Source organism: Nesoenas mayeri (genome assembly GCF_963082525.1).
Source record: "Nesoenas mayeri genome assembly, chromosome: 3".
In the NCBI taxonomy this organism is placed as follows: Eukaryota; Metazoa; Chordata; class Aves; order Columbiformes; family Columbidae; genus Nesoenas; species Nesoenas mayeri.
The window spans coordinates 68,002,493-68,026,717 of NC_137544.1; the positions used below are offsets into that span (position 1 = coordinate 68,002,493).

The 24,225-nt window shown below is 40.2% G+C and overlaps 1 protein-coding gene across 1 annotated transcript in view; it reads right to left on the reverse strand.

The window, feature by feature from the left end:
* UST (uronyl 2-sulfotransferase) overlaps positions 1-24,225 on the reverse strand; it is a gene marked incomplete at both ends in the record, with an annotated part of 164,212 nt that overhangs the window by 15,055 nt on the left and 124,932 nt on the right. The window contains 2 exons of the mRNA XM_080341719.1: positions 16,032-16,189; positions 18,516-18,613. Of these exons, the coding sequence (XP_080197845.1) occupies positions 16,032-16,189; positions 18,516-18,613 (256 nt within the window). The remainder of the gene's footprint in view (positions 1-16,031; positions 16,190-18,515; positions 18,614-24,225) is intronic.

The following is a 24,225-nucleotide window of genomic DNA, read 5'->3' on the forward strand; positions in this document are numbered from 1 at the left end:
GTGAATTTACCACTTACTGAATTAAATTAAGAATGGGAATGGACAGGATAAGAATCCAGAGGGAAAAAAAATCCTCACCGGAAATATCCACAAATCCTGAAATAATAACCCTAAAGAAGACACAGAAAGCACTATTACCTGATACCTTTATGGCAAAACTGGACAAACACTAGTCCATGTGAACCAGGATTCAGTGTGGAAAAGCAGCTTGAGGACTTCTCAAACACTGAAATATAAGCTGTGGACAGCGCAAGACCAGAGACACATCTCATATATGCTGCATCAAAAAAACCTTGGAGAGAAGCAACTGGTGAAATGCAGAAGCATAGCAGAAGCAACTGGTGAAATTACCTTGCTGCCTAATACCTGAGCTGGTTTGTTTGACCATTCTCCCTCATCCCAGCTGGTCCTGCCATCCTTCACCATCTTCAGCATTCCTTCATAGTTTTACTGTCCAAATACCTTCCCCAGGTTTCCTGTCCTCTGCAACTGTGCTTCTAGCAGCTGCTTTGGTGACCATGCAGGAGTTTCTTGAGAGTTTACTAGACCAAGTTTTCCTCTTCATTCATCTCCTTTGCTCTTGGCAAGGAAGTCTTGGCCTTCTGCTGTGTTTCTTTTCTCCACAGGGAACTAGGTCATAGAGTTTGCTTCTGGAAATGCTGCAGGAAAAGATACTACCAAGGGTGCTAAAAAGCCCCGAACAAACCCCATGAAAACCCCCAAACTATTCCACCAAAAGCTTAGATCAAATAACACTCAATGATGCACAGATTTATCTAATGGATAGACAAGGAGAGCACTAGGAAGGCATGATACAAACTTTGCTTTTATATGCATACTTCTTCCTTGCTCGTACAAACACTACTGTGCCAACTCCTTGACAACATCTATCTCTACCCAACTGTACACCCGTATACAGCACGAGTGAGAAATATTCCTGCTGTGGAACTCCAGGCAGTCACTCAGGGCATCAAATGAATCCCCAAAGAGAGAAACAGTCATTCACCTCTCTTCACTGATCATGCAGAGAGTTCAGTTTCCCTGGTACATTATTTAAGCACCTGATATTAAGCAATGTCAATAGCCAGTGAAGTAAACCAGGTTTGTCAGCTGTCTGAAGATCCTTCAAAGATGAGTCAGAGCTACTGTTGAGATTGGCAGGGCACTTATAGGGACAGTGGAGAGTGGAAGAAAACTTAAAAAATAAAATAAGACTTCAATATCCAGCAAAATATTTGGTGGTATTTAGGTTAAAACTGAGTTTTCTGTGAATATTTTCTTTCAACATTTTAAATAAATTTGCTTTGGCTATGCTGTCATTCCTGTCATGTCCAATTTCCACTAGCTTTTAGGACATGTATATTATATATCAGCCACATATTAATCTCACGCTCTCATTTTATGTAACAGAAAAAGCACAGGTTCTTGCCCAAGTAATATACCTCTAAACTTGCTAACATCCCGAAAGCCCCGAGAGCACAGCTCTGCAAAGCACTGGGGGCTTCTTGCAAGGGAGCCATGTACCAAATACTCTGCTGCAGCAACGTCAGCATGCTACATGTGTTCCCTCAGCACAGGCCCAACACAACTGGCCACTGGGCTCTCCCAGTAGCTTTTGCTGCACTTCTTTCTGGCTAGGAATAAGCAAACAAGAGAACAACCCACCCTCGCTCTCCTCTTCTCCTGCTAGGTCCAATGGTGCTCTTTATCCATCTCCTATTCCCCCATCTACCCCACAAAAAGCAAGACATCACATCATGTCACTGACAGTTTGGAAATGAATCAAAGCAGTCAAGCAGCAGGAGGAGCAAAGACCGAGACAAGCACACAGATTTTGTTCTAAACCCCGCATTTGCGTGCTCTGTAATGCCAAAGATGTAATACTCATAATGACTCACAGGTCCCTGTGTACCCAAGCACAGCAGTACATCACCCAGTAACACAACTTCACAGACCCTCCAAAACTCAATTGAGAGAAACACTATGGAAAAAGACAGAACCCACAATTACCCTAAGATTTTCACTACACAAAAAGTACTAGGATGGGCTCATACTGCAAAAGGCACAGCAATAGGTTACATAGTTTTATCACTGATCTAGCAGAACACAAGAAATAAGGTTTCTCCCTATGGTGGATGCTCAGAGCTGATTAATCCCATAGTTACAGGGAAGTGAGACCAGAGGAGTCAAAGAAAGCCATGGGGAGAGTGAATGGATTGTGAAAAGAATATTCCAGGGCCTGAGAGCAGAGCAGGAGTGCTTGCGTGGGTGGGCAAGAGATGCTGCTCCAGACTTTCAGCAAGCAGCAAAGCAGGGAGAGATGGGTAAATGCTGGGGTTTATATGTCATTTTAACTGGAGCAATTGGAGGAAGATGACAATTTAAAGCACTTCTCCCTGGATACCTCTTCTATTTCTCTTGAGCCTCCAATTATTATTTTTTGCTTTCTCTTCAATACCCTCATTTCCCCTGAGTATGCACTCATCAGCAACTCACATTCCCCAGAAATCCTCCCACTAGCTATCTGGAAAGACATCCATGCTAGAGGGCATAACGCTCTTCTAACATGTAGATGCCTTTAAAACCACAAGTCATTTTCAGTAACCAAATTGCATGGAGGTGCATGAAGAATTCCTCCAAGACCTATTTTGGAGGCAAGTGAATTCAGCCAACTCACAAACATCAGCAGTAATTTCAGTCCAGTAAGAATGTTTGGTATTCTCCAAACCTTCCCCCAAACCACACACCTCTTTGCACGTGCACTTCTTTCAAAAATATTTTATTCTTGGTCTGTTTTAATGCTCACTTTTTGCCCTCAGCCTGTATGATAAAAATGTTTTCTGGGTGAGCCCTGGAGAACCAAGCAGACCAAACACTAATGCTCATATGGAATTTATTTAGAAGGGGGGTAAAAATCCCTTAAGTTGAGTAGTTATGTTATTTTGAACTGGTTTTATATTTTATGCGTACATAGTGGAGCTGGAATTTCAGGGCTGGCTTTTGTTCACATTCATCATGAAACATTTGTTATATGAGCTGCTGCTACTGCTACCAAAACAGCTGCTGCTCACTGCTACAAAACCAGAGATCAACTCAACTGTTTCTTCCTCTGGTAAGTCTATTATAGCTGGCAAATGAGGTCTGGTGTTTCTCCAGAAAATTACCTTTATTTGGCTTTACTGTCATCCTTGCCACCTTTTTGCCTAGCCAGAACATGGGACTTGAGAGAGAACAGATAAATTAGAGCAAGAGCAGGTACGTACTGATGCTCCTGAATCACCTACAATTAAACATAGCTCAGCACTACAGCTGTATGAACTCCCTGCCTTGCAGCTAAGGCAGCACCTCAAATGTGAATGTCTTTCCTTCAGCTGCTCTTGAGATTTAGCCTTTTAGCCAGTATTTAGCCTTTCCATCCTGTGTCACCATTTTCCCCCATCTGGAAAAACTGAGCCATGGCTTGATCTAGCTTTGCATAAAAATTTCTTTGCCACAGAAATGCTGCTGCCCAGTGGGTAGGGTGATCTCCAGGGGGCTGATTCCCTGTGCAGAAAAAAAATACCCACCCATCTGACAATCTGGGTACTTTCCTACCAACCTGGACACAGACCAGGACCCAAAGCATCCCTGTACAGCAGTTCCGAGTGCCGAGGACAGACCTCATCAACTGCATGTGAGCTGAATTTAAATGTGTTGCTTTCTTTGGATGACTAAAACACTTCAGTGTTGTTCTTTTTGCTTTCTGGTAATTTCATATTGGCAGTGACCTCTCTCACCTCGGTTGCATCTTTTTACGAGAACATTTACCCCAGGCTGTAGTGCAGTCCCTGTGGGATTCCCCCGCTTGTTTAAAGTAAGGGGAGACCACAAAAAAATTAGTGCCTACCTCTTCAACCAATTTTATTCTGCAGGAGAACAGTCTCATATCCTGACAACTCATTTTCTTTAAAAGCTTTTGGGTAGAGATCCTGCTGAAAATCACAACTGTACCACAGCATATCCTTGTGCTTGCTGACTCCTTTGAGGAACTAGCTGATTTATCAGGCTCTACAAACACCATATTGACTCTTCCCAACTGCCTATTAATCCCATTCTTTATTATGGTTCCTACCAGTCAATAACTGAATTATTTCTCCTGTTGCTGTCCAAGTGATCACTGCAGCCTTTTAAAAGCTGGGAGTAATGTTAACTACCTTTCATTCTTCCAAAACAGCTGCTGATTGAACATCAGGACATGCTGCAGAGTTGGCAATTTCAAAGAGATCCTTGATGAATACTAGTGATAGCAGCACTCCTGACACTTCCAAAGAGGAAAGATAGCTGAGGAGGAAAAAAAGGCCACATCCTAACACTAAATTGGTTATCTGCATTATAGATGGCATCTGCAAGTCACCAAAAAGTTATTCAAACGGACTCCAAACAGTACAATTGCAACTCAAAAGATGAGATTTATAAAGCGCTGTAACAATTGTGCAAACGTTTGAGATAGAAAAAGCAGCACACTGGAAAGAAGATACTAATTAAAGAACACAAAGGGAGTGCAATTTGGAAGAATGGGAGGAGACAGGGAAGATGACCCTAGAGAGCAGCGGAGGGGAGGATGCTCTTTCTTACTACATATGTAAATTTGTCATTCCACTCCAAGAACAGAGAAAAATAACAAAAAAGGATTCTTCCCAGCCATAGTTAGTAAAAACCTTCTTGGAGAGCAAGTTTTTGAGAAGGACAGATTAAAAAAGGCTGGGAAATTCCAACCAGGAAAGGAAGTAGGGAACATAAACTCCAGGAAAGCCTCACTCTTGGAAGAGCAAACAGTGTCCAGGGCAGGTAAAGCAAAGAGGCTTGGAGGAAGGAGCACAGGCCTGGTGTGAAGCTGTGCTCAAGGGAGCAGATGATCCCCTAAGGAGCGATAGCTGGAAGACATTTCAAAAGGACTCCTGTGTAGCAGCTGAGAGCTACACTGCTAATACATTTCCTTCATTTTAATTTTTATAACATTGAAATCAAGGGCCAACCCTTGTACTTTGCTGAAATTTATTCTACTAATTCTTTCCCTTCTTTTCTAATAGTAATAACCGTGGTCTTAAAGATGACGTAGAGTGCAATACACTGTGTCCTCTGGGAGTAATTGGTCTGTTTACAGTTGTACTCTGGGGATGTCTCTTCCCTGAGAGTGCCTCCCTGCCACCTCTGCCTGATGCCCACGGTCTCCCTCTCCCCAACTCTCTGGTGGGCCACCTACTTCTGATATAGTTGAAAAAAATCATTTAGTATTAACTTTAATGCCTTTAGCAAGCTGCGTGCCAGAAAGCGCCTTGCTATAATTTCACACCTAGTTTGTCAGAATTTATGCTCCTTCATGTTTTCCTCATTTTAATTATTACAGCATTTTAATTTTTATAGTAGCTCATTTTTATCACTGTAAAAACTTGATTTTAAATTGCAATGTTTATATGAAAACCCAAGTAATTTCTTAGGGAGGGCTGCTCATCTCCACTGTGCATGAATTACAAGTAAAAGCTTTTTTTAATAATGAATTTTCTTCTCTGTAGTTACTTTACCTTCAATATTTTTCAAAACATTTCTGAGCAATCAAAGATACTGTCTCATGGTACCTGCATTGCTCTTGCAAGATGCCTCAGGGATAAGAATAATCACTTTAACCTGTAGCCCATTCTATCACTGAAACAATGGACAGAACCTATGATTAGCCCAAGGGAAAAATACAATAGCCTTCTTTGAAGACTTACAGTATGATTATGCTCCTAAAAGCAAAGTGAATAGTCAGCTCTGAGATCTGCTCCATACTGTTCCTGTGTCTTATATTGCAAATATGCTCAGTTTTCAGTTAAAAGATGTTTCTCCTCAAACACTGACCCTGAAAATGTAACATGGGACACAATGAAAATCAAGCTAAATTCTCAGTTGTTTTGGTCCTGTTATTAACAAAAGTTTTTCAGATTCTAGCCTCAGTCACCTTGTGCAACTTGCTTGTTTCCATATAATTCAAATGAAGACCTGTGCGAATGTACTGGAGTTGCAGCTGGGAACAGAAGGAGGCCTGTTAACTGGGATTTAATGGCCATCTGCCTCCTCCTCTGTGTCTTCTGTTGCCTCAATAGAGGTCAAAGTTGTCAAAGAGGCAATTTGCATAATCTGTCACTGCTATAATTTTTATTCAAATGCTTATTTTTAAAGTAGAAGCTGTAACAGAGGTTTTGCTGAAATGTTTCTGATTAAAATAGCTTTATGATTTTATTTAGTAAGTTAGTCAAGAAGGAATTAACTGTTGTTGCAAGTCTTATCTCTCATTAAAAAGTTTGTGGTATTTTGTCATCAGTGACCCTGAATTATTTATGAGATATAGCTAATGCTGTATCTGAATGCAGCTTTCCCTCTGTGCTAGAGCTTTAACAAAGCTGCTTGTCCATGGGTTTTTCATTTTGTTATACTAGGAACAGGAAACATTCAAAAGATGCATTAGGGAATCAACTTCAGATGAATAGCAGGAGCACTGTTACAAACCATAACGTCTTTAGTGATTGACACGCTCATTAGATAAACATGACAGTTGCTTGAAAGATACCAGCACCAACCTTTCAAAATGATCTGATACACAAAAAAATACACTTGAATTCTTGATATGTGGGATGCAAGGGTTTGTCTGACTAGCCCCTTGGGATTTAGACCACAAATAAGTTTTGATTTTCCTGCAACAAAGTATGAAATTACATCTGTGTGGGTTTAGTCCAAAATCAGACAGCCCATCAGTAGATCTAATGAAAGGAAACTGAAACAAAGCAAGTATCACGAAGATGTGGGATGAAATGCAAAATCTGGAGGCTGAATTCTTTTGGAATTGCACTAAAAGCTGAAGACGATGCTGTCAGTGGTCTCAGCCTTCATAATCCTACAGGTATGAACACATTATAGAGAAAGCTTGGAGAGGGGAAACTCCACTCATGACAGAGAGGCTCAAATAACAGCATGCAAAAAAATAGTGTATTTGTCTTCAGGTAGAGACCCTGCCAGTTGATGGGAAAGACCAATATGAAAAAAGTGGTGGAGAGGAACAGGAAAAAGGTAGCACAAATTCCCTATATACAATCTGCATTACAGCACAAAGACTCAGTGACTATGAAAAAATAATTAGTCTATCACTACAATACATTGTAGGTTGTCAGAGCCAGTCTATGAGCTCATATGTCCTGAAACTCTAGTAGCAGAGAAACAGTCGATATAGGTTTTTCAAAGGATGCTTTAAGGGAACATGGTCTTCACCTTCTGCTACAACTCATTCTGAGCATAGCCTTTGCAAATTCAATGGCTATGAAAATCCAAGCCAAAAATAAGGATCTAAAAATCTGCAGTGTAACTGGCAAGCAGAAAAACCATATTCCTCTTTGCCATATTCTATGGTGAGACATGGAAGGTGGCCAACCTCTTTGAACACCAGAAGTGTTGGGCAGGGGCCCTGTGAATCAGCACTGGCCCTGCTGATTGCCCTCCAGTTCATGTACCATTCTCACCATCCCAACCTGCTAGTATGAAATCAGTTTCTCACCTGATCGAAATGATTATTGTTGGTGCTGCTGTACTTACAAAGTCAACCAGTCACCTTGGCTCGAAGAGGAAGCAGAACCATAGTCATATGTTTGGCAAATGGACCTGTATATAGCGCTTCCCTGCACCGTAAGCTCAGGGAGCAGATTTACCGAGTGTGTCATTGTCAAGTCAGGCTGTCAGCTATCCTGCTTTTCATCTGAAAATGCACCATTCATTTTGGGCTACAAGATGTATTTATGGGCAAATGCTCTGCTGCATAACCATGACCACACGAGCTAACTCCAATCTAAGAAGTACGTGCCAGCAAGGAACAGTAAACACAGTGGACCTGGCCCTGGATGCCTACAAGCTCCACGTAGGCTTGGAAAGCCATGCTCCTCTCTTGCCACACCTTTATTGTTGCTTGTATTTAGCAATGAGATTGATACCATCTTGGATAAATCTTTTGGTGCCACAGTTCTGTCTCTCATGCAACACACATATAGTCTGGAGTGGCTTCACCTTCCTCAGCAGAACAAGAACTGCAGCTGTTATGAGCTGTCAATCTTTGCTGCAGAACTTGCCACAGAGAAGTTCAGCTTCTGCAAAAAATCTTCCAAAGACCTAGCGGATCTTTTGAAAAACACAGAATCATGAGACAGCCCAGAACTGCTCAAATCCTTCCAAAAGCTCCTATTCTGAAAACTGCTTAGTTTATTCACAATGGGATTTGAAGCCTCTGAAAGACAAAAACCAACATATTTTCCTTTTATGGAATCAGAAAAAGAAAGGATATTTCCACTGATTGTACTTATCACTGATCAGTGCATCCACTAACTTAAAGGCATCCCACATCAGGCAGCCTGGTTTTGTCCCTGCTCTCTAAACCTTTATTTTCCATGGCTGAACAGCTAAATAATGTATCTACAGCTTTTAAGACTACCTTCAGCATTATAAAGCAAAGCAAGGAGTAGATTAGTTGTGCAGAATATCCCAGATGCCATCGACCTAACTGTGAAAAAACATCCTTGGGATATACACTGTGGCTGTTCCTCTTTCCCTGCCTTTCTTGCACACAGCGAACAGGGAATTTGTTTTACAAGAAACAAAAACATAATTAAAAACTATTCCTAGAGCTTAAACTGCCTGTTTTAGCAAATACATTGTTTCACAATGTCCTCCTATGTAATTTTGAAAGTTCAGACTTCAGGAGAAGAAAGAAACTATTTGTTCACATTTTCTATTTTTAATTTCTATTTTTAGAACAGGATGTTGGGTGATAAAGAAGAAAACGCCACCCAGGCAGAACGTAAATGCACATGGCAAGATGTTAAAATCCTCCGAAAGTCCTTGAAAAAGCAGGGAGATTACACCACCTTCTGGAGAAAACTTTTTAAGCCGCAAATACAGATTGTTTCACATAATGGATGGGAATGTGCCATGGAAGTGTTACGTGGTTACTTATTTGTCAAGTCCAACCTCACGTTTTACCTCCACAAGAATTTTAGAATTTTCCTCTTCTGTAGAAAACTGTCATACACAGTGAATCCTCTTGAGAGTATTATTTAGGGAAAGCATAAAGTTGTTTTAGAGTGTCAGGTAAAAAAGACTGGACTCTCCAAAGTTTTTGAAGATTTGTATGTGTTCAAAGTTTTCCCAAACTCCGTTTTAATAAAGTAGCAGATGCAAAGAAGTGATGCAAAAAAATCTCAGCATTTAAAGTGAATCTAATCCAAGCTGCTTTTATTCTCACATCAAAAGTGCAGATGTTTGTAGGAGAGAGAAATGTTGTGCATTTGTGCACAAAAGTTGAGCCAATATATTCCCTTTTCACATACAAGTCACAACCCTCACCAGAAAATACGGCTCATGAGAAGCAGGCAGACTATTAGAAGCTGCAGATCACTTGTCCTCATTTTTTCTTCCCTTTCATTTGTGCTGAACAAAGGCAGAATATAAAATTATCACTATTTAAAGGCGCTGCACAAGAAGCACTGCCTCTTTCCACCTACCTGGACTTGTGCAAAGCATTTGACACTCTCCTGCATGACATCCTTGTCTCTAAATTGGAGAGACATATATTTGATGGATGGATCACCTCATAGAAAAGGAGTTGGCTGGATGGTCACACTCAAAGAGTTGTGGCCAATGACTCTGTGTCCAAGTGGAGACCAGTGATGAGTGGTGTTCCTCAGGAGTCAGTACTGGGACCTGCACTGCTCAACATCTTTGTCATTGATGTGGACAGTGGGATCGAGTGCACACTCAGCAAGCTTGCTGATGACACCAACCTGTGTGGTGCGGTCAACATGCTGGAGAGAAGGGATGCCTTCCAAAGCGACCTTGGCAGGCTGAAGAGGTGGGCCCATGCAAACCTCATGAATTGCAACAAGGCCAAGTACAAGTTCTTGCACACTGGTTGGGGCAATCTCAAGCACAAATACAGGGGAAGGGGTGGAGAATGGTTTGAGAGCAGCCCTGAGGAGGTCTTGGGGGTGTTGGTTGATGAAGAGCCCAACATGACCCGGCAACGTGTGCTTGCAGCCCATACAGCCACCTATATCGTGGGCTGCATCAAAAGAAGTGTGACCAGCAGGTCGAAGGAGATAATTCTTCCCATGTACTCTGTTCTCATGAGATCTCAGTTAGAGTACCGTGTCCAGCTCTGGGGCCCCCAACATAAGAAGGATGTGGACCTATTAGAGCAATTCCAGAGGAGGCCACAAAGATGATCAGAGGCTGGAGCAGCTCTCCTATGAAGACAGGCTGAGAAAGCTGGGGTTGTTCAGCCTGGAGACAAGAAGGCTCCAGGGAGACCTTATAGCAGCCTTCTAGTATCTAAAGCGGAACCATAAAAAAGCCGGAGAGGGACTTTTTACAAAGGCGGGTAGTGAGAGCACAAGGGGTAATGGCCTTAAACCTAAAGAAGATAGATTGGATATAAGGAAGTAATTCTTCACTGTGAGGGTGGTGAGGCAGAGAAGAGGCTGCCCAGAGAAGCTGTGGATGCCCCATGTTCAAGGCCAGGCTGGATGGGGCTTTGAGCAACCTGGTCTAGTGGAAGGTGTCACTGCCCAAGGCAGTGACGGCTAGACCTAGGTGATCTTTAGGGTCCCTCTCAACCCAAACCATTCCATGATTCTATGACTTCTTTCAACATTTCTTACTGAGAGTTTTTGCTCTTGGAGGTTGTGCCCGCAAAGACATCCATTCTTGTTTCTCAGAAGGAAAAAAAACCACCATGGGATCCTCCTGCCCTACCTTTGCCTTCTTCATATCACAGCAACTTTTCCAGCAATGATCCTTAGTTCCTAAATATTTCCAAATGCGTAGCATCCACACATTGCCAGAGCAGCCCAAGAACAGGGTGGGAGAAAGGCTGCCACAAGAATTTAGTACTAAAGGTATCAGTCAGAATATAGGGAGCACTGCTAACAAAGTGATGACCTGGAAGGGCGGATAAGGAAAGAAAGAAAAACCTCTTTCAGCCTTTTCCACTTGCAGAGAGTTTTATTTTGACAAGGAGTGGGAAAATGCTCTCTTCCACTTCCAGCACAAGAAGCATCTGAAGGCATGTCCCACCTTCAGTCATGCCTCAGCACAGCAGCAGTCTTCAGGGTTGATCCCCCTCTGTTCTTAACTCCATCAAAAAACACTTCATCATCTGCCTCATGGGACCTCAGCCTTACAATAAAGACAAATCGCAGGAACTCTCTCCTTGCTGTGTTTAAAGAGAAGGTGAAGCTTATAAATAGAAAACATCAAGGCCGTGTCACTAGCATTCATTAGTAGAATGGATTTAAAACATCAGCAAGTTTATATTATTGGGGATAATATTACTACTACAGTTTAAAACATTCCCTGTAAATGTGATTCTTAAGAAGATTCACATTTTTGTTGCATTTTCAAAAAAAAGCAAAAAAAAAGAAAAAGCACATTTTACAGTTTACCTGAACAATATAATTTCTTCCAGCTGACAGCATGAGTAATTTCATTGCACTCAGTAAAATTCAATGTTTGAAAACCTTAAGTCAGTCTTTTGCTTTGGAGTAAGATCTACACATTCTCCATGCAAAATGTAACCTTCAAGAAACAAAGATTTTTTTTTTCTGGTATTGGGAAGAAGTGTTTTTATAGGGCTTCTGGCGCCAAAGAAAATTTATAAATTCCTGCAGAAAGGTGAGAGGATATGGGTTATTTTTGAGGTGACAGAAAACATTTTATTGCCTATTCTTTTACATAAGATGCTGTTAACTTCTACCCCATGTCACGGAAGTTGACAAGGTAGAAGAAGATTCTATGTTTTGCTGTGTATAGTGTGTATTTTCTGCCTCTTAAAAACACCAAATATATAAAACCCACATGTGGCCATTTCAAAAGAAACCGTGTAAGTGTTATCTGTGTTCTGACTACCAGCCAGGCTATGGAAGTGAGCTATGGCCAGCAAAAATTAACAGGACTGACTAGTTACTTTTCTTTCAGCGTGCTCCTGAGACCAAGGAGATATTTTATACATAAAGCTATACTATAACTATTTCAGGCCTTTCAAAGAGTTAAGGAATACTTCAAAATTTTGAAGTACATATAATCCAAAGCTCTGCAACTGGATCCTATCTGCTCCAATGCTGGAGAAAAAAGGACAGAATTTTGAGTTAATTTTACTGTGCTAACAAAGAAATCTAGTAAACCCATATATACATAAATATAAAATTTATTCTACCCATGTATCAATCTGCACATGAATTCCACAATCTGACTGCCATCCTCTCCCTGCCTCCTGCCCGTCCCTTTTGATCTCTTGTCAAAGGCAGTTCTGGCTGTCAAGACAGGAAGAGTTTGCCACTTTGGCCAAGACAAGCAACAGAAAAGAGAGTCCTTTTGCAATTCTTGACTTGGTATCAACATTAAGAAAATGCTTAATTTCAAAGAGAGAGTGGAAAACGAGAAAAACAGGAAGCCTGTAGCTCTAAAGTATTCTACAAGATAAAACCAGATTGGTTCCAATGAAAACTTCAGCACCACAAAGAGCTTTCACATTTTGTTGTGTATTGTTATAAAACACAAGTCAAAATATCTGGCCTATGGATTAGCTGAAGGCAATGTTTTTATTAATGCAATGAAGAAATTTATCGTCCTAGTGTCCTCTGACACTAAAATTTCCTGTCATGCAGAATTGCCAACTCTTTAAAATTCACAACATTTGAGAAAAAATTGGTGTGCATTTCAAAATGTGACACCATCAAAAAGAAAAGGCCAGCACAAAACAAATACACCACAGCTGGCAACCAAAACACATTGAAAATCTCAATAACTAACTGTTAGTGATAATGACTGAACAAGTCAACTGCATTTCACTCTCTCGGTTTTTTTGTAGGTTACCTTTCTTCAAGGTTTACTTCTGCCAGTTTATGTAAAACAAATCATTAGCATCACTGACAAAAGCACTCAAGTAATCTTGCATTTAGCAGTTATCTGTGTCATTACATATATAGACAGACACCTGCACTCACATTTCTGTGCTCTCTGATGTAAATGTCCCACTACCATTCTGATCAATAGAGCCAGTTTTACTGATCTGCTTCAGAACAATGGCAACAAAGTGTTTTTGAAGGTAAAAAGGCTCCAGGCTTTGTTTTCTAGATAGAAGGAGGACACTGGGCAAGAGTTCCTTAACAAGCATTGTTGCATGCTGCCTCGGATGAGGAATTTTACTACAAATACAGAAGAAACAAAGAAGCTTAAATATAGCTTGCATGGTTAAAAGAAGCATAGATGAGAAAAAGTTCCCAGATTTTCTGATTTCTGTTAGCATCAACCTACACTGAAGGCTCCTGATAATAAGAAGTTTGCTTGGATGGGTGTATCTGGTTGATCTGCAGTGGATCTGGTGCCTGCCCAAAGAACCTGTAAGGAGGAAAGAAGGCCCCAGCTTTGAGACGAAGAAGATCTTTAATACAGAACTCTTGGTGACATATATTAAATGCCTATGTGATTTTAGGGGTTTGATAACATTCAGCATTCTGCTTCCTACAGCAAGAGGTAGGTGCTTTTAATTGTGTTTGGGTTATGCTTATTGCAGTGGATTCTGGTGCAGAGATTCACTGACCTGGAAGTGAATCACCTTTCTGTACATGACCCTTCACTCTGTTTTTTTATCTCAACATATTCAAGTGACAAAAAATAAGTTCTGGAAAAGTTTTACTTTCTTCATACATAAAAAGGAAAGACTGCCATAAGAGTATCTCAGGTAGAGCAGCAGGTCAGCAGATAAAACTGTAAATTGTATGGATTTAATCTGCAAGTGTTAGTTGCAACAAAAGGTCACTTTTGGCCCAAATTATCTGCTGCGTTGTGGGGTCATCACACAGCTGGGCAGAACAACATCTCTTCTTCCCAAAACTTCATGATGCAACAGCAGAGGGTGTTGCAGATCAGGTCTAAGGTGCCCTGAGGAGAACGATGTAAGACTTGTTATACAGAACTTGAATTTTTTTTTTTCTTTCTGGCTGATTCTGTTAAGTTTTTTGTAAGCTTAGCACCAACTCAGAAATAACATGAAAATAATTATGATTGGAAAAAAAAAACAAACATAAGCATGTATGAAAAGAGGAGGAGAGAGTTGACACAAGGAAACTGTTCCCTTTCTATTCTTCTTTGTCAGTAAGTGAATGGGAAAAATAAACCAAAAGTTTAATCCACATGGGAAATACTGAAGTAAAGAGATAAATCTTCAGACATGACACAAGATCAGTCTTACACATGGAAACCCAGAGGAAATCACTGTCCTGAAACAGGGGATCAAATCTACCCTAGATACTGGAATATACACAGAGAAAGATTATCCAGCACTTCACAATTCTGGGAGATTGCTTATTTTACACATGACAATTTCTAGGGCACCCTGATGAAAACTGAGACCCTGCGTGCTGTTTGTTAGCTTCCCCCATCATGAGAAAACTGAAAATCTATGGTACACTGAGGAAGTCCTACAGATTCCCAGAGAAAAGTCTGCTCATTGCAAAGAGAGCATCCTTCAACTGATCCCCTGCCTCCCTCTTGTCTAATATCCCCATGATAAAACCTTGGGGCCTGAATTGCGCAGACATTTAGGAAGACTTCCATGTATTTCCACTACATTTTATTTTTAAATTTATAAATAAAAGAGAAATAACTGATCCAAAATTAGGCACTGCTCCCATGTTGATACCATACAATGCTCTACTTATACCTGTTACTGAGCAAAATAGCTCTATGGCTGGATATAGCACCATAAGAAAGTAACACACCTTCTAAATAACTGCTTTAACTACCTTGCTGCAGGCAGATGATGACCCACTGAAATCATGTTTAGAGGAGGGATGCTACAGTTTCCTTGTAACATTGATATAATTGCTAAATACAAAATTTTCAAAGATGCATCCTGGAAGCAGGGATTGGTGCACAGTCACCTGTGATTTCTGGTTATGGACAGAAATCTGTAGTTTATCCCAAGTAACTGAGTACTGTGATAGCTGCTCTCAGTCAAAAGCCAGCCACCAGCTGCACTCATTACAAACAAAATTCAGTCTTCGATACATTTGATTTTAATATACAACTTGGTACAAAACTCGTATTTCAGTGGCTGCAGGCATTTCACACTGATGTGAATGCAACTGAATCACTAAGCAAGAAGGGAAGTTTTACCCTTTCCTGGTCCATATGATGTTGATAGCCCAGCCAAAGCAAGCAGGAAATCAGTTCTGCCAGAATGACATGCACAGCCCCACAGAAACATCATATTTCTTGGTTTAGGTATAGGACACAAGATTGTGTTCTAAATAAGTTAGCTATAAATAAGTGTTGGGAGGGATGGACAGATGCAGAGAAGAGATAACCCTTTCAAACTGACTGCGGGGTCCAAATTAAGAGGCAGATTAAGTGCTCTCTGTTTTCATTTCTTTAATCAAGTCTCCTAAGTCTTTTTCCTCAGCATGCTTTGTACTTAAAGTGCAGTAAATATGTGTGCTTATTGGTACTTTATCTAAACTCAGTTTAACTGGAGGTTCTTAGTCAAGGTTGAGGGAAAATAAATATCCTGGTACTGGAGAATTTCCAAAGTGTCCATCTCCCCAAACCATTCTGTGAAGGTTTACTTAGGCAGATATTGCTGGCAACATTTTGAGAATATTTTGATAGTATTATTAGTATTATTTGAGAGCCAAGTATGACAGAATTAAAAGAAGAAAAAGCCATTTCAGTGGTAAACGGGGAAGCTTTCTGGTGTGTGGCAAGATCACTGTAGCACCAAGTACTTGCCCAGGAATGAAAACCACACAGCAATATCAAGACTAAAAGCAGAATACGTACTCGTCTCTATCAATCAAATATTTTCCCTAAAAAGGAACTAAAACTCTTCATTGAATCAAGATATAAACACATGTCTTTCACCAGCCATGCAGATTTTGCCAAAGTTTCTATAAGAATAGCTTTTTAATTGAAAAAGTCACCTGGATTTTTGTAGATGCTAAGCACATCCTTGAAATAATGAGGTAAGAATCTTTCTAATAAAAGCAGCACATCCTCCAACTCCTCCAGAATGCCCACAAGCAGGAAATTTTCATTAACATTCAGCTTTGCTCTTTCAAGGGCCCATTCACCAGGCTCCCTGTATGAAATTAATGGAAGGAGAGAGAGGGAGGAGAAAAAGAAAGAGTTTAAATATGCATTTATTTGAGAAATTCAAGTCAAGAACACAAATGAAGAAAAAAATGTTCAATGCTGTATGTAGCACAGAACATTAAAAAAACAAACCAAACCAAATCAACACCAGACCTGAGTGGTTTACTGAGCATTTCCACACAACATCTATAATTGGTTTGGCATGTAAACACACGATCACATTAAAAGGAGGCTGATCACTGCCTGGAAGTGCTCCATTCTGACGTTATCTTTCGCCGAGTTGTTTATAGGCTCAAACGTGTGAACTCCTGTATTTTGACTTGGAAGCACAACCCATCTCATGGGAGAAATCACTTCCCTGGGTGACAAAGGGTGCGAAGGGGTGGTGGTGTCACAGAATCACAGAATGTCCTGACTTGGAAGGGACCCATGAGGATCATTGAGTGCAACTCCTGTCCCTGCATATAACAATGTTGTGTCCTTGAACAACAGCAGAACTGCTGCCAGCAACCATTGCCTGCTGTTGCCCAGCGAATGCCACACAGGAGGCCACCGGCCTGTTTCCCACCTTATTCTTCATTTTAACTTCTGCCAAAGTCTCCATGAGCTTCCCCTTCCCTGTCACTACCCCTGGCTGCCCTGCGGCTCTGCTACAGGATTCACATTTGTTTGCTCTGACTGATACTGGTTTTGAAGATCAGTTTAGGGTTATTCTGTCTTTTCCCCCAGTGGGAGAAGCCGGTAGGACACCAGAACATCTTTATGCTTCTCTCATAGTTTCATCCAAGCGCAATTAAGTTTGAAAAGTATATAAATCTTAAGTCTCTTAGATGAACGTATTAATTTATGTCCTGGGAGTAGCAATCAGCATCTATTATTGACAAGGGATATAATGACAGTGTCTCAAAATAAAGGAAATTAGCTGTTTCCCAGGGTCCAGCTGGTATGATGAACATCTGAGTGACACAGGCTACCTGAGAAGGGCTGGCGATCATATCTCTGCCCTGACTTGCATTAGGCTACTACAAATTCTATGTGATAGTGAACTTCCAACATTTGTCAGAAGCTCATTTGATGACATGTGGAAAAGCTTATTGCTCTACACTCCCACTAGAGCAGACTTTGAGCAGGTTTTTCATTCCCTATCACCTTCTTTGCATTGGTCCATTTTCTGGAAGAACAGAGTGTCCTAAGAAACACTACGAGCCTCCTTCTTGGAGCTTCTTGTGAGACTAGGAAGCAGCTGAGGGAAGCGCAAGGGCATAACAGGAGACCCATCTATAATAAGCTACAAAACAGTAATTCAATATACTGCTCAGAAACCCCATGAAGATATGTGGTGCAAGTATTCAGACATGCCACTGTTGTTAATGGGATTACTCATATATACAAGTTAAGTGTGCAAACGTAAGCATTTGCAAATGAGGCCAAAATACCTGAAGGAAAAAAAAAGTGTAATGAAAATGAAGTAAGGAATCTGTTTTGCTTCTCAATCATACCCTCACATATGCCATAAAACTAAATCAAGATTTTAAAGCAGAGGTACTTTGAAACTGGGACATAAGAATGAACACATTTTCATTTGTTATTACTTCTGTGAAAAAGTATGGCTTTTGAAAGACATTTTTCAGAACATGTGCATGTTCCACTATGGAGAAGCAGTAACAATAAATAAATAGAACACCTTGAAGTTGAACAAACCTAATAAAGAACATGCTGTTACCAACAATATGAAAGTACTTGAAAAGAAGAAGGTATTTAAAATTAGTCACATACAATTGCATGAAAATTTACTATGCAGTATCATAACTATGAGAATGGCATAAATAGACACAATAAAAATAAACTAGTTTAATTATAGCAGCAGAAGGCTGCACTTAACATAGTTTTAAGCACGATTACTATTTCTTACACTGACACAGAAACCTGAAATTCCTCAGACACAGACCTGATACAGCATCTGAGCAGAGCTAAAACGTATATTACAAAATCACAGTGCAGGTAAAATGAAGAACGAGCACATAAGGTCACTGCCATTCTCACCTTTCCAACCCAGAAAAGAAAAATCCACATGTTTACATCAAGATTTGATGAATTATTCAAGTATTAAACCAAGAAAAAAGAATAGTACTACATTTGCATTACTAACCTTACTCCAAAAGATATGCATGCAGTTACCACATACAATGCTACATGGTATTACACTTTTCTCTTGTACTTCAAAATAACTGTTGCTTCTTTATTACCAGCTTCTGACAAAACATTGGCAATAGCTATATCTGAACAAAGAGGGATACCTTGTATATATTTACCTGCATCTTGGATGCTGTCCACAGAAATATGGTATGATGTAAAATAACCTGGGATTGGAACATTCAGGGTAGTTTTCAAGGATACATACATTAATGTCCTGTGGAAAGGAAAGGAAAACAAAAAAGAGGTTGAATACCACATATTATTTTCTCTATTAACAGATGTTTTCTTTATCTCATACTTTATGCAATCATCTCCAAGAACTGTGCTGAGGCTACACCAAATACCTTAAAAAGTCACCTACCAGTCAATTTGTCTACTTCTAAATATCATTAGAAAGTTTAAGTAGGAAAAAAAAGAAGTGATTTTTGTCCTAGAGATTACTGAATGATTCAAAACGGGACACATGGATCAACTTTCATACTGAGTTATATTTAAAATATTCAGGAGATTATTTTCAGACTCATCTTTGTTCTAAACACACCCTGGGGGAAACTTGAAGTAGCCAGAATAAATCAAACTGAGACAATAATTATTTTCTTTATATCTTTTTTTATTCTGCTTCATTCAATGACTGGAACGAATGTAAGCTGTAATTTGCACAGCTTACTCTTGATATAAAAACATACATCACTTTTGACTACAATTTCGTACATTCCTGAGATGTTCGGAATTGAGCTTATTGTGTAAACCCTCACTGAGAAAAGGGTTTATTCGAAAGTATTTATCATTTTCCTGATGTATTGCTTATCTAATTAGTAGCTATTTATCATTTTTCAAAGACTAGGCATAGCTACAGAACCCTGAGAAAATGTATTCAATTTCTAGTTTCACTCTGGCACAATAATAAATGTACCTGCAAGTGGGATTGAATTCCCCTATCCTTATTTAGTGTAAGAGACCTGTACTCTGCAAGCAGACCCATTGACTCCAAAGTGGTGCACAGGGCAAAATAAAAGGGCAAGAAAACAAAGATGAAAGGATGTCATCTTTGCAAAACCAATCTTCATTCTTATTTAAAGACGCATGATTTTATAATTGCAATAGGCTTGACACACATCAACATCAAACCAGTAACTAAACCAATTCATACTTCGTCAAGTAAATAAAATGCAATAGAGGACACTTGAGTGGGCAACGTGTCCTCTGCCAGACAGAAGTGCTGGGCAGAGGGGGAGCCAGGGAGAGCACCCCCTGCTCCCCCAGGCAGTGGGGTGTACTGGGTAGGGGCCTCCAGCCACTGCATCCGCTTCTGAGACCTCAGAGCAGAAAAGCTCCTCCCAGAACTTCAGATCTCAAGCTGAACGCCATCAGTGTCACAACTGGGTCCGTAAGCCTTTTAAAGTATATTCCTGTTTCCTTCTCTGCCTTATGTATATGTAAATCAGATTTTATAAGCACATCAGAAGATCCTGGGCTGGGAAGTAAATCACATGGAGAGGAATCATCAAAGAAAACAACAAAAAGATTGCCAACTGGGATACAAACAACCCACTTCCCCCGCTCCCACCAGCGTATTCAAGCATATAGAGAAGGGCTTGCCTTAAATACCTACCAGAAGATTAATGGTGAAGACCTGAATTTTGACATTCAAGGCTCTGAGCTGAAGCCACCCAGCTCCCCATTCTCAATGCTATGAATATTACTAAGATATCTACTGGTGGCACAGTGAGGTGACACAGGCAATGTGTCCCTCCTATCATCCCAATAGTTTTGCTTTTTTTCTTTTTAAACCATGAATTAAAAATTGCAGTTCTTAAAAGGTTTATTGTGCTATTACTATAGACATCACCAGAGATGTTTTCAGGGATGCATATTTTCCGCTTTTATAAGAACCCGCAGAGACTTGCAATGAATTCATAAATCTCTTGGAACTGGAAAAAAAAAATGGAAATACTGTCTTGAAAATACTTTAAATTATCTCCAAGCCAGCTTCCACTTGATTAATGGATTAATTAGAATGCAGAAAATCTTATGTAAGATTTAAAAATCATCAGTATCACCCAACTAAGAGCTGTTTCTCTTTCCTTGCTCCTATACAAAGATGAAGTGACATTAACTCAAAACAAAGAAACTTGTTTCTTTGCAAGAATAATGAATACAGTGAGTCAGAAAATATTCCTAAAGATAAGTAAGTATCAACACCCAATCCAGAAGCATAACAGGGATGTTCTAGTCCTTCTGAAAGCAATTTTTGATTAATATGGCTGGAGAAACATCAATACGATAAAAGCAATGTGAATTCATGTGGAAAATCCTGCAGCTTTAACAACCGAACAGCATACATTTAGTCAAAAAGAGATTTTTAGTGTTCCTTTTTGTGTAAACTGCTGTAAGATCACTGAAACAAGTGGGACAGCACTAAACTATTGAGTGGCAATTCTCTTAACATTTGATTTGTGGAAGGAATGCAAAAAGATGAGAGAGCAAAATTTCTCCTCCTCCTCATTGATGTACTCAAGGTTTAAGATAAAGGCCAGGTATGTTTTTATAGGAACCTTCAATTTTTCACCATACAAGGGCACACATTTGACGTTCCTGACATCAGAAGCACCAGGTATACTCTGTGGTAAAAGCACTGGCCCTTCCCAGTCTGCACTTCAGCACCACTGCTGTGATCCACGATACAGTGCTGGAGAATCCTGCTGCATTTGCAGCATATGTTCGCCTTCTCTATTTTAATGTATTAATAATTTGTGAAATAAATCACTGGCCACCACTTATCCCCTCAGAGGAGATTTTACTTGATAATAATTATGCAGCTCCATGAGATGTGAAATCACAGTTTTTAACTAAGAGGTGGGACAAAAGAAAGGCCGGCCTGAGGTGTGCTGGTCATTCCAAAACTTAGCCAGAGCTGAAGGAAGCTGCTCTTTAGTTGCTGCTGGGACTTACAGGAATTTCTGGGTTTTTTTCTAAGCATGAAAGCTAAGGTGAAATTTCATTATTCTAGGCAGTGTTATTCTGTTAGGTAAAGCAACATTAATGCTACATTTCCCAGTAAGAGCATGTTTTCCCAGTAGGACACATCTTTCAGAGTAGAAAGGTCTTTATGTGACACAAAAAATTGCAAGGTGACAGACGACAGCCTTGCTCATTTAAATCACTGGAAGAGCCCTATAAAAAAGATTCTTCAAATACAGCTGAGAAGGATAGAGAAAGAAAGAAACAGAGCTACTTTGATCATACTCCTCCACAATAAAGAAAGAGGAATTTTATTTTATTCCTCAGCTCCTGGCTACAATCCACACCGCTCACATCCTGCTGGGCTTCTGTCTCCAGCAGGCAGAGGGATGGCCGGGAAGGAGCCCTGGGGCTGCAAGTAACAACAGAAACAGCCTTTCTTTTTAATATTACTATATTTTTCTATTGTTACAATTTTGGCTGAAAAGGTAAACTGGTAGCGTCTATTTCTTTCTTCATATAAAAATCACAGTGTGCTCTATTCTATTAACTGGTCAACAAGCCAGACTACTCATCTATCAGAAATATATCAAAAGTGTGTTATTAATATATTTTTTTAAAATTATAACAAATGAACCATTTTATTTGCCCTACTGAGCTCATACATGCAACGTATGAAGGAGGAAGTCTGCACGTGATTAAAAATACCTCATGAATACAAAATTCCTTTGGGAATTTTAATGCTAACACAAAAAAAGAACAAACTTTAAAGTATTTTCTGTAAAACAATAAGCAATTTACTTAGGTGAATTTCTTTAACTCATTGCAAATACTGCACCATATACAAAAAGATGTGATCTTAGATTGGAGAGTTCTTCCCCAGCCCTGTATAAAAAAAAACTAAGAGCACTGGAAGAAAGAATCATCTCTTTTTTTGTTCAGAAGAAACACTTAACGTGTTTGGTGGTTTTTTTGTTTATTTATTTATTTTTGTTGAATAATTCTTGGGCTTCAAAGTATTCCCCATTTCTTGATCCTCAGTGTCTGAATCAAAAAATTACGGAAATGCCAGATTCTGCCATGGATGTATGGCATTTCTTAGTATCCCTAACAATTTTAAATGAAGAATCGTAATTCAAACACACATACGCCTTGAAAGTATTTTCCTATTAATCAGCCATTAATCTATGGGAAGCCAAAGAAATGGCCTTTCCTTCTCTCACAATCAAAATGAAAAATATGAGTCTTTCCATGCCCTGCCTGAGCGGGATACTGCAACTCCAGTGAATCCAGGAGACGCTGCTGACAGCCCAGCCCCAGTGCCTGATCCTTACTTAAGTCTGAAGGTTGCAGATGGGAAGTTGAGGTGTGTCATGGAGGCTACAGGGGAAGCAGTGACCTAAATAAATACCTTTCAAGTTTCCATTAAAGGAAATGAAATAAAATGATGTGGAAAACCAGCGAGTGAGCCCAGTCTACAGTGACCTCTCCTGCTTACAAGGCTGCTCTTCATACACTGCTACAGTCAGTGCTGCAGTCTAGTCCTCACTGTCGCCAGCCAAGCAAAATTCTTCTGCTCTACTGAGAGCCCCCGAGAATCCTGTGGCTTGTAAAATGTTTTCTCACATACTTGCTTGGTGTTTGTGAAGAGGTCAAGCTGACCATTACATCCCTAGGAGAACGTTGCATCATATGAACTAAATATGACAACACTGAAATAAAAAAGAAATCCACTGCGTTTTGTGACCCCTAGTTAGGGAGCTCTGGGTGGCCACAGCGAGAGGGAAGAAAATGTAAACACGACGCCTCAGGAAATGGCTTGCAAGTGTTAATATGAAATGAAAGAAAGCAAAGAACAGCTTCCTACTCTGGAAGGTTGCAGGAAGACATACCTTGCTTTGGAGACACTGAAAAGTCAAGGTATAGTTGGAATTAAGGTTTTCAAATACAAATGTAATGTGACTTAATAAATGTTATTTAAGAGCGCAAGTTATTTACATATATTTAAAGAAAATAAACCACAATGCAATGTTCATTTTTAACCCTAATTAGAGAGGTTTTTACTTCATCAGGTGATATTCAAAGTTTCTATTCAATCTCAATCCAGTATTTAGGTAACTAGAGTCATACAGCAGCAAGATGACCTTTTTCTTTCAAGTTCTGGACACATTTCGTCCTGGTTTGTGCACCTATGCTAAGGGCACTCACAGCAGATTGCTGTGGGGTTGACAGGTGCTGGGTATCCCTTCCCAAACCAGCACCACCAACACAACTGAAGCCAAGTGTTTCCCAGCCTATGCTATTGTGGCACCGAGCCCCTCCAAGGAGGGCTGCTAGGTGGGATGGATTGTGCCAGACCGGGTGGGATGACGGTCCTTTGGACAGAACAGCAAGCTGGACAAGCCTGATGGGACACCAGTTGTTAGACAGGCTGCAGAGCGAGCAGTGGGCACTTCAGGGAGAAGCTCCACAAGATGGCAGAGCTGATCTAGCCAACCAAATCATGTTTTTCTGTCCCTGGATGTCCCCTGCACCAGCTGTGAGGGCACTTTTTATTCCTCTGCAGGGTTCACCAGCTCAAAAACAAACAGAAAGCCTTTTATTTCCCTCTGTTGCCTTCTGGTCTTCTACCAGAAGAGCCAACAACACAGGGCTCGCTCACAGAAATGCTGTAATGCCAGCACATCCCTCTCGCAGTGACACAGGCCGTGTTTAATGACTTCAGTCACCCTGTTAATTTCTTTTAACGATTTTGCCACTGTGGTCATTGCAATGACTGGGAAGCCATCACTAAAGCATGTGGCAGCTTCACATCATCACAGCCTGTCCCCTACCCCCAAATACTGCCACTGCAAAACACACCCA